Source organism: Peromyscus eremicus, chromosome 4, assembly GCF_949786415.1.
Source record: "Peromyscus eremicus chromosome 4, PerEre_H2_v1, whole genome shotgun sequence".
NCBI lineage: Eukaryota > Metazoa > Chordata > Mammalia > Rodentia > Cricetidae > Peromyscus > Peromyscus eremicus.
In genome coordinates this window covers 41,207,255-41,223,287 of record NC_081419.1, presented here as the reverse complement: position 1 = coordinate 41,223,287, position 16,033 = coordinate 41,207,255, and the positions used below count along the sequence as shown (strand labels likewise).

The following is a 16,033-nucleotide window of genomic DNA, read 5'->3' as shown; positions in this document are numbered from 1 at the left end:
TCACTGGGGGCCTTTGTACAGCCTGAGTACCACTCTAAGTACTTTCCATCTTCTACGCTGATTTTTCACCAGTCTGTGAGATATGAAAGTAGTTTGTCCTTTTTACCTTTGAGGATCTGAAACTTCAAGGATTCCCGAATGGTCCGGTACTGAAACATTGTCTGAGCACTGAAGCTATCCACGCATGTGTCTCCTATTAAGGCTATGGCTTCTTCCTTTTCAGTTGGTAGAGATTTGAAAGCCTTAGAAAAGCACTTTACTTTGCATTTTTATGAGTCCAGAGGAGGAAGAAGCATTGAGGCTGTTCATTAGTCAATTCTGAACAAAAACTGTCTTGCCCTGTCTCTTCTCAGCAGGAGCAAAGACTGCCAGGGGGCAGAAAGAGAAAGGAATTACAAGAATGAGGGAGAAACAGAGGCAAGACGTAGGAACCTGCTGTAGACTGTTCAGGTGCCTCTGGGCTATAGCAAAGTCGAAGGTATGAAGGATGCACCCAGAACTGTAGGAAACGCACTCAGGAAGGGGTCATGAATCGCTGACCCCAGCTTCTGGTACCACGCTGGAATGAGTTATCAGAATTGGCCATAGCACTTTTAGATCCAACATGCAATAGATGAGTGTGACTCCAAGCTGATTAGTTCCTTATGCCAATACTTTTTTTAACTCATTTATTTTTATTTTATGTGTATGGGTGTTTTTGCCTGTATGTATGTAGGTAATACATGTGCAGTGCTTAACGAGGTCAGAAGAGGGCATTGGATCCTCTGGAACCGGAGTTACAGACAGTTGTAAGCTGCCATGTGGGTGCTGGGAATCAAATCCTAAATCAATCAGCCACTGCTCTTAACCTCTGAGCCATCTTTCCAGCCCTGCCAACTCTGGCAAATACAATAGGTTCATGTAGTATTTTGTCTAAGCTTGAGTCACCATGTGTGATAGTTTAGGAATTATGGGTTAATTTAAATGTAAGAACTAGTCAGTTATAAGCCTGAGCAAATGGCCAACAGTTATAAATAAAAAAAAAAAAAAAAAAAAAAGACTCTACAGATGAAGACCCCAAGTACAATCCACCAAGGAAGGAGAAAAGGAGTCAAAAGCTGCTAGAGGTTTTGAGAAAGAAAACATTCAAACCAAAGGAAGAGGCCAGAGGTGGAGAGGAGGTTCCAGTGCTGCCCAACCAGGGGTGGCTTTTCCAATCGACAATACCATCAAATGGCTGATCTAGCACCTGGAACTGTAAAAAAAATCCAGCCATTAAGGAGCTTAATAATGACAGGGGGAAACTCAATGTGCTTGGATTTATCTAAGAAGTATATATATATATATATATATATATATATATATATATATATATATATATATATATATAAAATGCCACCATCAATCGAAGAGTTGACTCAATTAATAGAACTTTATTTATGCAGTAACAAGTTGCAAACTCTCCCAGCAGAGAAGGGATGTTCAGTAAACCTCCTACTCTGACTCTCAGTGGAAATTCACTGAACAGTTTGCCCGGTTCTTGATAACTTGAAGAATGTTTGTGGATGCTTGATTTACAACATAATAAACTGAGGGGTTCCTTCAATGGTTTCTAGGCCAGATTCTCTTACCACTCTATACCTTTGTGGAAAAAGACATTTAAAAAAAAAAAAAACCTGCCTAAACTCAGCAACTCAGCACTCAAGAGGACAAAATCCTAAACTAACTGTTGAAACTGGCAAGTGATACAACCTCTTTATGCTGAATGTACTCATAATCAACTTGGACACTTTCCAAAGGAGACTGGAAACTGCACCCAGATAACCAACCTTGACTTGCAGCACAATGAACAAGTAGATCTCCCACGTACAATAAAAAAAATCTGTCCCATCCAAACCATCTTGGCCTGAGATACAATAGATTGTCAGGAATACCCAGATCCTTAGCAAAATGCCATAAATTTGAGGATTTAAAATTAAGAAACAGTAACATTCTACACTACACCTGAGAGTCTTCTATCCAGTCGCATAAAATTGACTGACTGGACCTTAGCTAGAAATCACTTCCAATTATATCCAGTGGGTGGTCCATCTCAGTTTTCCACAATTTATTCCCTCAACATGAAACACTGTCAAATCAACAAGATCTCATTTTAGAATTCTCTCCAGAGCTGAAGTATAAATTAATTGAGTTGAATATGAAGGACAATCACTTCCTCGAGATTTTGGAACTTGGACCAGTATGTTAGAACTGACTTTAGGCACTTCACTAGCTCACCAAGGCCACTGTTCAAAAACAGACTCTTATTAGTGTTTCCTATCTACATTATCTATCTATTTGTGTAGATATTTATACATGGCAGATTTATAAAGATTGTATTAGCTGTTTCTGAAAAGAGAATAATCATAGTCATTTATATATTTTTAACTGTTAAAAGAAGGCTTATATAATTTTTCTTGACTAAATTTTGATGGATGTTTTCCTGTTGTATAATTTGATATTCCAGTCTGCTTAAAATGTTGCCAGCAAATTATGAAGTTATTAAATTTTTAAGGGACAAAGTAGTATAGTTAGATATGTTTCTCTTAGAAAAACGGGCCAACATTTTTCTTGCAACTATTCACATACATTTTCCCCTTGTCAGTTGTCAGATGTTTATAATAGAATAGATGGAATCTTTCCTTCACTTATTTTGAAATCTGAAATTTAAAATTTACATGTTATATATAGTTGGAGTAAATCCCTGGATTTTTTTTCATGTTTTGATTTGCTGTTTAATCAGTCAGATCTAGAGTTTATATCCTCTCTTAAATATTTTGCAGCTGCCAGTTTAAATATTTTAAAAAATATTTGTTTGTTGAAACAACTGGCAAACTGAAAAAATACACTCGGAAATGGAAAATTCCATTAATTTTATTTATCTGATGAATTGTAGAACAAAATATCTGAAGTAAGTCTTTGGGTTGAAGGTACTGAGATCTTTCCTAGTATAAGTATCTTTTCCTAACTTCGGAGGAGTGGAAACTTGCAATGAAGAGGACATTTTTTCTTTCTTTCCTGGAAGTTGGAGAGCCACAAAAATTTAACTGGGAAAGTTGGTAAATAGATTGCACTAAACACATTCTATACATGCATCTAAGATTGTGTGTGTGTGTGTGTGTGTGTGTGTGTGTGTGTGTGTGTGTGTGTGTGATAAACCATGACAGGAACTTTACAGACTTCTTTCTCTCTATCCTAGTACAATGAGATGAATGCCTTTCATTAAAGACTGCATGCAGTATATTTATGTCTCAAAGTTATTTAACCATGTACTACAGTTTTATATATTGACTTGCTTTGTGTATCTTTCTGTTCTAGAGTTTCTGTGTGTAAGCACAATATCTCCACACTGTGCTGTACTGCTGCCGAACTACATGTATTTTCCCTATATGTGGGGCACCAGACTCAAACAATTCAGTTCAGCATCATTAATTTTTTTTTTTTTTTTTTTTTTTTTTTTTTTTTTTTTTTTTTTTTTTTTTTTTTGGTTAATCGAGACAGCCTGGGCTCGAACTCACAGAGTTCCATCTGCCTATGCTTCCTGAGTGCTGGGATTCAAGGCATGTGCCATCACCACCCAGCTAGTATCATTACTTTTAATATCATCTTCCCTTTGTAGGTATGTAGTGATTCGGTTAAGAAAAGAGACACACTGCACAGATACCGTTGGTAGTTCCATGGAAATTATGTAAGATGCCGCACGCACTATTTGATAAGACTTTATTTTTCTTTCGGCTTTTAAGACTAGCAAAACTGTAAATATGTGCCCCTTATGTAGTACTCTTATTTTTGGTAGTGTTGGTTTAAGTCAGTTTAATTATTGAGGAGACCCACAAAACAGATACAACCCAAATGCCACCCTAAAATACATTTCTCATATAATGAATGATGATTACATGTAATTACATAATTCTTCTTGTTTCTTTTGGTTTGTTTTGTACCCTTGCCCCATTTTATTGGGCATTGTGTTTTAAACAGCTTCTAAAAGTTAAAACCATGATGTCAAGATAAAAATTTGGATTTTTTTGCTTTTCCTGGCACTCAACCTTAGGACTGGGTTTGAGGTCAAATCTGTGTTTATAATTGGCAAATTGGTAAGAATCAACTAAGAGATGAAAGGCAAGCAAAGACAGAAAGCACTACTGTGCTTGGATGTGCTATAAAACAATTGCATATTTTCACTGGATTTTTCTTCTGTAGTTTATCAGTTAAAATATTGTTTATAAAATGAATTTGTTTATTATAGTTCTACATAGAGCTAATGTATATGTGTTTTTAAAACAAATTTCATATCCAAGTGTACTTATATATTAAGACTATACAACTTAAACTTTAGAGGTAGTGCTCTAGTATCTTCTCTTGAAGAAACCTAGTTTCTCAAAATGAAAATATAAAAATTGTAACAATTTGGATTCCCTACATTTTTGTGTGTTTAATGCTTAAAATTTATTTTAAAAAAATACAGATGTTCTTCTCATACTTATAATATAATAGGCATATAATTGAAGTTTATTTATTTTGTTTTCTTTCCTATGACTAAAATGAGAAACAAAATTCCTTTAGGTCATGTTATAATTTTATTAGTATAGAAGTAATAAAATGTAAAATAATACAACTTGAGGATTCTTACTTTATTTTGGTCTTTGGACTTTCTGGGGACAAGATTCTGTACTGTGTGTACTTCAGGATAGCCCGGAACCCTTTATAGTCACAGGCTGGCCTTGAATTCTCATCAATTACGCTTTGGCCTCCAAAGTGCTGGGATGGCATAGTGAACTACCAGAGTCAGCTGGTTCTAGCTGGGTTTGCTTCTAATTTATACAAGGTCTCATGTGTTCAGACTAGCCTCAAGCTGAGGATGACCTTGAAGTCCTGCCCCATCTCTCAAGTGCCAGGATTTCAGGTCAGGCTACCATGCTCAGTTTATATGGTTCTGGTAAGCCAACCTAGGGCCTTGAGTATGCTCGTCAAGCATTCTACCAACTGTGCTACATCCTCAACTATATTTGATAAATAATTATTAAACAAATGAGAATTTATTGGAAATGCATCTCCTAAAGTCATGAATTATGTACTTTATTAGATAAAGATGTACTATCTAGCTGAGAACATTTTCTATTTTGTTAAATATAACAAGTTAGTTAAGGTGTTGGCTGATAACATTACCTTAAAGGCATTCTCAGGACATTTAAAGGACTAATGGGGAGTGTGTATTGGAAAGTGCATGGTGTTAGATGGAATTCAAGCAACTAACTTCAAGCAAACCAGTGTTGGTAATGTGTGTGTTGAAGCCGAGGGCCTGGAACTGAAAATTACTTTTAAAAATAATCGTCACTTATTCTCAGGGGTAGAAATTATTCATCTGAGGACCGTAATCACAGGCCAATGTCAACTCCTATTTAACTGCAAGAAAACAACTTCTCTTTTTTAGGGAAAAACAAACAGGAATGGACATAGAAAGTGTGCTCTCTTCTGCCCGCCTGCCTCACTGCTCAGGTCACTGATGGGAGGAGTCAAATTTGGCTTCTTTCGAAAGAGGAAAGGTCTACCCACAAGCCGTAATAACTACTCGTAACTCTCAGAGGTACTGACGGTAAAGTTACATGAGAGGGAATAACCGGCCTCCCTCCAAAAGCAAAATCTGGAAAATCGGATTATGCTTGTTACTACAGAAAAGTTTAAGAGGCCCTGAAAGTTCGTCTCCGTTTATTCTCCAGCAACTTAAAAGACAAGAAGTGGTCATAAGAAAAATAAATAAACTCAACTCGGGATGAGGATCGCTAGAAAAACTGCTTGAGTTGGGGGCAAATCGCAAAAGGGAACTGGAACAAGACATGGTATTGTGCTCCTCCATTCTGCAAACAAAATTTACAAATCACAAACACTTCACACCACGCACGGGCTGTGCAAGGACGCTTCTCGGTGCTCTGCACCAGACCCCAGCTCGCCCTTCTCCCCTAGGCGCAGGGCCCCGCCCAGCCCCAGCTTCCAGCAGCACGCAGAGTCCCGGCGTCGCCTGGCACCAGACAGAGGACTCTGTCCGGACCGGGCGAGGGTGAGAGGCGCGGCTCGCAGGGTCGCCACAGCTAGAGAGGACTTACCGCGCCTCCGTATCCCGGGTAGGCCATGACCAGACGATCACGAGTCACGAGTCACCAGTCAGTCAGCGTCAGCGCGGAGGCGAGCAAGGCTCAGGTGTGCGACAGGTGCAGAAGGTCGGCTCGCAGTGCCGCGCACCTCGGCTCCGGGGAGCCGGCTCCGCCTCCGGAGCCCCGCCCCTGCCCGAGTCAAGCCCCGCCCATCTCGGCTCTGATTGGCTGCAGCCTGTCTCATGGATTCCCGTTCCTCTCTCTAACTGGCTGTTTCAAGTTCTAACCAGGAGCCTCCTCCGCAGTCATTTCCCCACCTCTCTGGAAAGATTCTCTAGACCATCCACTCCTAGAGTTTCTTTCCTCCGGAAAAACCCCGAGCCGGCCAGTCTATGACTTCTTTTAACCTACCTGTACGCTCTTTTGACCAGATAGTTGCAATTTGGCAATTACTCGCCGTTCCATACAGTGTGGAAGCGGCATCAGAACTTTAAAAACATGACCATTCAGCTATGCGGCATTTGATGCCTAATGTGAAAAAAGGTTATTTGTAAGTGTGTAGTGGTGACCGCAGTTGCCAGAAGTAGCCAATAAAAATAGAGGGTATCTCGTTGAATCTGATTTCTGAATAGATTTTTAAAATCTTGTATGTTCCAAATACTGCGTAGGAATACATTTGTTTTGTTTTTGTTTTTAGAATGCTGTTTACATGCCTACGATGCATGGGGTCTACCGCTATTAACTTTATCGGTGATTCGACTTTTGAGCGATCTCTTAGGACGTGCTGCCTGATTATAAACATCAAGAGAACATCCTGGGTTTTATCATTTGATAAAAAGCAACAACCAGCTTGTTTTTCTGTGAAACTCATGAATTTTGTGTCTCCGAGTCTAGAATTCAGAAGAAGAGTGCAGCTGTTAGAATCAGCTTACAAAAGGACAGAGTTGATACCATTTCCATTTCTTTCTGAAAAAAGGAAAGCCCTAACATTAAAAAATAAATAAGACCATCAAAAAATGTTAAGTATTAACAGAGGAAATCAGCCTTGCAGGACTGAATAATTTAACAATTGCTCTGCTGTACTAAAGCGGAAGAACATTCTGGACCTTGTGAAACTATTTTATCAGAAGAGGCAGAAAGACGCCAAGTTGCTAACATCCACCCTACTGTTGAGAAAGTGCCAGTTTCTGCAGCTAATACTGGGATATATTAAAAGAGAAGTAGAATAAAAACCTGCTTGATAAGATGAATGAGAGTGTGACTCACTGGGTACCAACTGATTAAACTGTTAGCGGAAGAAATCCATGCCAAGTTTTATTCTAATTGACAAGCTGCATATTCAAAGTGCTTGGGAGGGTAATTTGTAGTTAAAACACTGATCCAATTTTAAGATCAGAATTCCTTTGTACTTTTTATTATCAAAATAGTTTCACTGATGCATTGTCTTCCTTTATGCTGGGAGTCAGCTCTCCACAAGTCTGTTGATTTCTACATGTCTACTTTCAAAGACAGTACCCATGCCCCAGGATAAAATTTGGATGAGTTTGCTAACAGCCCTTTTAAAGAGACTACCCCTACCTAACCACAGACTTCCTCCAGTGTGATAGCAAGCCCACTGCTTACGTAACTGAGCACTCTCTGGGAGGCTCCCACGGGTCCAAGGGAGCTTTGCCCAGGCTTCTATTGTACTTTGGGTAATGAAGTCCTTTGTCTCCGACCCAGGCATCCCAGGCCTCTGCCAACTTGTATGAAAACTGGCAAGCTTGTTGTTAGCTTGCAAGTGGGACAAAATAGCAAATCCTGATAATGTATCTTCCTTAGAGAAAAGGGGTGGAGATAGGTACAGAAAGGATTTTCAAACACCACAGCCTACAGCAGGCTTTCTAAACGCAACATCTAAACTACAAAGTTTCCACTGTTATAAACTATGTCTTGGAGAAACTCACATTTGCCCACAGATTTTTAAAAAAACAACAACGTCTCCATGATTTAGTTAGCATTGTATAGGCAACAGTGTTTTATCAAGATTATATACATATATATTTAAATATCAAACTATATATATATTAAGCATTTGGTAACTTTACCAAATATAGATGTGTGTGTGCTTTAAAGTACATGCTTTTCTTTTCATAAGATGTTAGCTACTCTTCATATGCTTTCTGTGTAGATTAAACAACAAGTAACAGGCACTGTAAGCTGTAAAGTCTTATTCTTCAACACAGGACAACATCAGGCATGTTCTGTCTCTTTTCTCATTTACTAGAGCAAAAAGGAAGGTGACTTGTAATTTCACTTACCCACAGCTGCAGAGCTGGTATCGGTGATGAAGGTAAAATTCGGACAGTTTGCCTATGTGGTCTCCTAATTTTTCCCTTCCCTCTGCCCCTCCAAACTATAACATTTCAAACCATAACAGAAAGTATTTACAGTAATAAAGAAAAGATTTGAAGAATATTGACAATGACAGTAGTTGGTGGCCCATGCCTTTAATCCAGAGGCAGAGGCAGGAGGATCTCTGAGTTTGAGGCCAGCCTAGTATAGACAGTGAGTTCCAGGACAGCCAGCCCTACACAGAGAAATCCTGTCTCAAAATACAAAACAAAAAACAAAAAAACAGAAAAAAAAAAAGAATGGCAGTAGTAAAAATAACTAGGCAAACAAACAAAAAAAAAAGGAAAAGAAAACAATACTTTGACCAAGGAAAATCAGCCTCCAAATAATCAATCTAACCACTTCTCTAATATAAGATACATGTTTTCTGGTGGCCATGAAGTTCACATGATTACAGTAACCTAGATGATCATGTATGATAGATCACACTTCTAATGCCGGGGAGACAGAGACAGGCAGCTCCTGGGGCTGGCTAGTGGGCTAATTAAGCATAACAGGCCAGTGTAAAACTCTGTCTCAAAAGGGGGGGGGCACTGACTGAGAAAGAGTACTTAGGTTGTCCCCTAGCCTCCATATGCCCAACTCACCCTCAGGTCTGCCACACACCCACAGCACACATGCACAAAGAAGGGCGTACACACACACACACACACACACACACACGTACACACACAGCAAGACTTACTGATAATTTTGAACTTCCCATGTAATTGTGCACTGAAGACTGAAGAAGGAGCTGTTTATTTTAGATAGGGCCAAATCAACAGTCAACACTGGAATTGTGAGGTCTGAGCATCAGCGAGAACAAGAATATACTGTGTTGGGTATATTGTTGAATTTAGACCACTTGGAGTGACAGTTCAGCAGGTAAAGGTGACTTCCAACCACCTAGCCTCCTAATGGACTATGTTATTTTCCTCTTCAGATACACTACCTGTGAGAAAAGGCAGAAAACTGTATTTTTAAGGAGAAGGAACTACTCTAAAATAGCCCTAATAATGAAAATGAGTTGTTAACTCTTATAATGGAAAGAAATGTGATCTGCAAAATTATTGACTTTTTGGCATCATTGCCCATAAAAATAATGAACAAGAAAAACAGCACTGTGACCTGGTAGGCTGAAAGTATAGCCTGTTATATATGCGAAGTAATTCTGACAACTTTTAAATCTATGTAGAACTTGAGAGATTACACACACAGCAACTCTGTTAGCTCAGGCTTCTCTGGAAATAGATCCAAGCCTTGTGGATCAAATAATAGGAATTCATATCTCATTGTTCTGGAAATTGGCACTTTCAAATCAAGATGCTCTGGGGACAATGGTGAGTGATAGATTGGTCCTTGAGTTGCAGAAAGCAGTTTCCTCCCTGTGTCCTAACATCACTCAAGTTTAGTGAGTGAGAGTGGAAAGAGAGGAAGAAATTTCCATAAATTCTCTTCTTATAAGAGTGCTAACCCAACAGGGGGGCCCAATCTTCATTACCCATCTAGATAATTACCTCTAAAGACTCAGTCTCCAAATGCTATCACCTTAAGGCATATGATTTAAGTTATATGCATTTGAAAGGGGATACAATTGAATCTGAAACACACAAAACCTAAAAATTGAAGAGGAGACCCTTAGTTATAATTTCTACTGTTATATTGTCGCCCTGGCTCCACCATGCTGTTTATTTACATTATGCTAAAGTGCACTCTCTTGGATTTCTTAAATATGTATGTATGTGTACACACAATTGTGCATACTTTCTCCAGAAATTAATCCACATAATTTTATGTACTATTGGACAATACAAACAACACTATAAAATGAGGCCACTCAGTTGCAATTTTATTAGATGTTCACAATGGCTTTTTTCAGCAGCTAAATAAAGGTTACTGTCCACCAGTGAAGACAGAGAGAGAGAGAGAGAGAGAGAGAGAGAGAGAGAGAGAGAGAGAGAGAGAGAGAGAGAGAAGCCCTATTTTCCATTTATTATGTCAACCAGCCACTTGAAAACTGACCTTTCTAGAGCAAAGCTTTCAACAACAGTTTTCTGCTTCTAATTCTAGTAATATTAAGCACTGTGTTGGCAGAAGCACAAACTTTAAAGCAATTTAGCAAATCGTGCACATATGAGAAGTGTCAACAGGGCTCTTCACAAGGCTTCGGAATACACACATCCTGCCTCGGTTATTTAGCCCTGTTAAGCAATTTGGATTCAATGCAAACTCTTGAGGAATATTGATCACAATATGTGTATACAACTAAGCCGCAACACTATAATTAGTAATCCTCGGAAAGCGATCTGCTGCCTGAGCAAGACAGGAAACATATCTGGGGTAACTTTTAAGTCCAAGCTGCACGCTTGTGAATATGGATTGTTTGCAGATGCTGTACCTTCCTACACTGGCAAAACTGAGTCCACAGAACCATGTAAGTTAAACATGTTGTTTTCAAGTACTTGTGCTCGTTTGTTAGTGATTTGCTTATGATTAAACAAGTCAGTACACCTATACAGAAACATTAAAACCTGTTCTGATTCTTAAATAGATTATGAGCAGACTTACAAAATCCTCAAGCGCTGTGTGAGGTATGTGAAAAAAGATCACCCCAACTTTATAGGACCCCTTAGTGGGAATAGCCAGGCAATAAGAATAAATAAATCACAACCCACTTATTAATATAGCATTCAGTGACCATTTATTTCAGCTGTGTGTGCTTTGTCGTGTTTGACTTTTATATAACCATCTTGTGAAATGAATAGACCTAGTGACACTGTAGAGAGAAATTGGATGTTAATAAGTAGCCTTACTGAGAAAGACACAGATCAGAACAGTTAACCAATATTTTTTTTTTAAATAAAGCATGGCCTGATTATTCTTTGTGTGAAGAAAATGACAGCCCACGGTGATTATGTAGTTTCAAATAGGTAAGTGGAATCCCATCCTTAGATCTTTTAAAGTAAATTAAAATGTGTTAATGTTGTGATAAGATATTTAATTGCTCAAACTATCCAAAGCTAAAATTTGAAACTAAACAAAAAGAAAAACCTAGCTTCTTTTCTTCATGAATGTAGGTATAGGTACTGATGTGGCCTGGGAGCCAGGAGCAGAGCAGAGCCAAAACCCTGAATGGTGCAAGAAACCCACTAAAACACCAACCAGCATCCACTGAATTTAGTTTGCCCTGGACATTTGCTTTGCTTTTTGGCCTCCAACCATAGACTCAACTGCTATTTCTTCCATCAAAACCAAGTCCAAAAAAACGACACCCCCTCTCCCAAAAGTTTTCATTTTCTCAGGGTTATGGTCAAGTTGTTATAAAGTTGAGGGTGGAATGATAAAATTTAGACTCAGGATTCTTTTTTGGAAAAGAAAAACAGGGAATGGATAGGTACAGTATATCAAGGTAGATTATTGTATTTTACTAGTAAACTAATTTAGCAAACTATCAGCCTTAGATAATTTGCACTGATATGAATTCTTGTATATTGATACAAATGTAAACCATTTTTATATTCCTATTTAAGATAATTTGTATATTGAAACAAATTCAAAACTATAATCGTCATATTGTACACATATTCCTACTCCTTTTTGAAATATTTTGTATATTGATACAAATGTAAAATTATATTTGCCATACTGTATGTATGTTTTACCTCTGTCTAGGATATTTTGTATATTAATATATATTAAGGATATTGTTATCATATTGCCCTATACATTTCTACCTCCATTTGAGATATTTTGTGTATTGTCACAATTTTGAGGTCATTGTCCTTATACTGTACATCTGTTTACAGACTGTTTACCTTGTTAATCTGATTCCTTAGTCCTTAGGTTATTTAGATAGATAAGACTTAAAGATTAATAGTCACCCATGAGTATCATATCTATAGTTATGTTACTTAGGTTTTCCAGATTTACAGAAACTTATGTCAGATGGATAGGTAGTCTTCAAACACTTCATAGACGGAGATAATATAGCATTTAAATATTTTGATAACTTAGAATTCTGTTGATGTGAGACATGATTGCTCCTGGCAATACCAATCTACTCCTGTGAGAATGTTGGGCTTCTAAGACACTTTGGAAGTTTGTCTTCCTCTTGGCACAAAAAAAGCCTGCTGGGCAAAGAACTACCCTTGCTTCGATGGCTGACAGTATGAACACTGTCCTTTCCAGACAAGCAAGACACAAGGAAAAGTGACTACTGAACCTTGCCAAGACAGGGTAATATGGTCTTTCAAAATTCCTGCTTCTGAAAATGGTCTGTCAGATATTCCAGGCCTGTAGCAAAAATGGATGTCCCAATGGCGCTGAGACTTTTTAGGTGACTGTCCAGGCTGCCAGCTGTCTCTGTCTGTTCTCATAATTTTTTGGATATTGTTTGTTTGCACTTCCTGTTTTCTCAGGTAATATTATTTTCCTTCTCAGGTGTTTGCTGGAGTTGAAGACTAGATAGTTGCAATTATAATCCTCTCATATCTTAGCTAAGAACATTTTAGATACTAAAATTAAAATCTTCAGGATAGGACAGCTGTTAGAGTAATCTCTGTAACATGCCATTTACCTATGTTCTGGACATTTCTGGATTTTAGTATATGTCTCTTGTTTGATGTTGTTCTTGCTGGTTGTATTTCTATTTTTATTTATGTTATTACCTTTCCCCTCTCCTGGACAATACTTGATAGTCATCCCTATTTGTATAGTTTGTATTAGGTTAGAACTTTCTTATTTAGACAAAAGGGGGAGATGTAGTGGATAGCTGTTATGTTCTATGACCTTGAAGCACAGCCCTAGAGTTGTAGCAGGTAACTGCTCTACCTGCTTATGACCTTGAAGTACATGCTCCTGGGGCGTGGCCTCTCTGGCACCCTTAAAACCTCAGATGCACATACTCTGCTCTATGTACTCCCTCATGGGACTTGGATGCTGGGACAGTCTGAGGTGGAAGAACAGCGTGGGACCATGTCTCACCTTTTCCAGGATGCTGCAACAATTCCTCTGCTCTGTCTTGCGAGTTTTCCTTTCTTAATAAATCCTTTAGTCCTTTAAGCAGACTAGATGGATTTCTCGAATTAATAGTTAAGTTTTAACTAAAAGGTATTTATATAAATAAGAGACCCAAGTAAGGGATAGTCCAGAATCCTACAGCAAGTATCATCAAACCATTTCCATCCTTGGGCTGAAGATGCAAGACAAGGATGGCAAGGGTTCAGTTGCTGAAATCTAGGTACAGATCCTATATGAAGGGGGCAACCTGACCTGTGACCTTCAATGTCTCAATGCATGATAAAACAGATGAATTATAGTAAAGGGAATAACTCAAATCTTATTCTGTTTCCAGACTCTGACCTCCAGCCAATGATTTGTAATCAGAAACCAGATGAAGAAATTCACGGGAGCAGTCCATCAAGACCAGCTTCCTAGACACAGACCAATGTAGAGAAGGATGGCTAGTAGACCTTCAGGGTAACCGGGAATTATCAAATGCTGAAGAAAAACAACTTCTAAAACTTAACCTGCTACCCCAGTTTAACAACTCTTTAACTGGAGTTAAACCCCAACTATGGGATTACTGTGCAAGGATGTAAGAAAAGGGGAAGAATCTCCAGATAAATTATGAAGGGTAAATATTTATTGAATAATTACATTGAACTCTGTATCTGTATTTTGGTTTTGGTTTTGTGATGTGTGCATCTGGTTCTAATTAAGTATAAATATATGATATGAACAAATAGGCTGTAAATTGGTGTGGAGAGATGAGGAAGAGAGACAGACAGAGAATATGAACACAACTCTTAATCCAACCAACAAGATTATAGTAAAAACTTGGGCCACTCATTACATGGGGAACTATGGTAACCAGCTCAGGAAAAAGAGAGGGAAGGAAAGGGAGGAGGAAGGAAGATGTTACCTAGCAACAGAATATCTATGAGAAGAGTATTACCATAAAGTGTCTAATAAAACCAAACTGGGTGATATTTATACAAAAGTAGATTATATGGGAACATATGAAAAAGAGGTATAAAGATATGAAATATCAAATGTTATATGTCAATTTCCTGTATAAACTATCTTTCTGGGCATTATTTTAAATGAATCTGCACTCAGTTAAGAAGTGATGAGAAAGAAACAAGACATGTGTCCTGGAAAGTCACTTTCTCAAATGATGTTAGCCATGCCACACAGAAAATCACTTAATCCTAATGCCTTGGTTGCAGTATCCTTTCTTTACTGATTATCTTAGATTTTTCTCAATCCTGATTTCATAAATTCACTCCCGCTCTGATGACAAGAGAGTAAGTCCACTGGTTTTCTCAGGAGTTTCCAGTATTAACTATGGAAGGAACATTGCGAAACTGTTTCAGAGATTTGGCAGTGGAGTGCAGGCTCAGCTGCTGGGTCTGAAACACTGGCATGCATCATGCAACTTCCTTGAATCTAGGTTTCTCCTTTTGCAAAATGAGGATAATTGCTATCAGAAGATGGAGCAATCCCTTTCATGTTGTGACAAAACAATTCAGCTCAGTATATATAAACAAGCAAATTTATTAACTCATGTAACCCCCAAGTCCAAAATTGGCTTCCAGTCAGGCTTTATTTGGCGTATCAGCAGTTTTTCCAAAATGAGTATCACTCCAGCTGTCCCTGCTGCCTCCACTCAGAGGACATGAGAGAGGGTCTTTTCCAAAACCCCTTCTCAACCCTTGATAGAGCATCATCCACCATCAAAAATAGCTACGGGGAATTTCCATTCTTATTTCCCTAGTTCCAACTGGATTCTGGTCCCATCCTCATCTTATTGCTATAGCTAAAGTGCGTATGTGGAATAGCCTGAGCTAATCAAACTCTAGAGCAGTGGTTCTCAGCCTTCCTAACGCTGTGACCCTTTAATACAGTTCCCCATGTTGTGGTGACCCCAAACATAAAATTACTTTCATTGCTACTTCATAACTATAATTTTGCTACTGTTATGAGTTATGAGTCCTAAAATGGAAGTAACTGTGTTTTCTGATGGTTGGGCGACCCCTGTGAAAGTGTCACTCGACCCCCAAAGGGTTGTTGGGAACCACTGCTCTAGACCTACAAATCCCTATTTTACGAGAAAAGGATCAATTATACAAAATAAGGTTTGAGGGTGGGAAATGTTGTTTTGCCTAAGGAATTCTGGTGCAATTTTACTAAAAACAGAATAGTGAATATTGAACAGGAAAAAGTGACAGGCCCATTCATGATTAGACTTGGGAGTTGTAAAAACTGAGGGGGTAATGTGTAGAAAGTTCTGAAAGAGAATATGGGTGTATTCTTTTTCTTCAATGACAAGAATGTGGAAGATACTTAAAAGTCAGGCATTCGATACTGGGTATCTCTTATGTGCCAGACTGCAGACTGTTACAAGTGACATAAGAAGATTTAGATGGATAAAACCATGTTGCACAGCTTCATGAAACTGAATTTTACCAAGAATGACATGTAAACAAAAATGCACCCCCCCAAGGAGTCACGTCACGTGATCAGCACAGAGGAAAGTTCCCCCATTG

General features: G+C 38.4%; 1 protein-coding gene and 1 pseudogene across 1 annotated transcript in view; one reads left to right on the top strand and one right to left on the bottom strand.

Annotated features, from left to right (window-relative positions):
- Gca (grancalcin) overlaps window positions 1-6,262 on the bottom strand; it is a 28,864-nt gene extending 22,602 nt beyond the window's left edge. The window contains exon 1 of the mRNA XM_059260553.1: window positions 6,120-6,262. Coding sequence (XP_059116536.1) covers window positions 6,120-6,146 — 27 coding nt within the window. The 5' untranslated portion in view covers window positions 6,147-6,262. The remainder of the gene's footprint in view (window positions 1-6,119) is intronic.
- On the top strand, window positions 139-2,289 carry LOC131909821 (leucine-rich repeat protein SHOC-2-like; annotated as a pseudogene).
- Window positions 6,263-16,033: the final 9,771 nt, after the last annotated feature.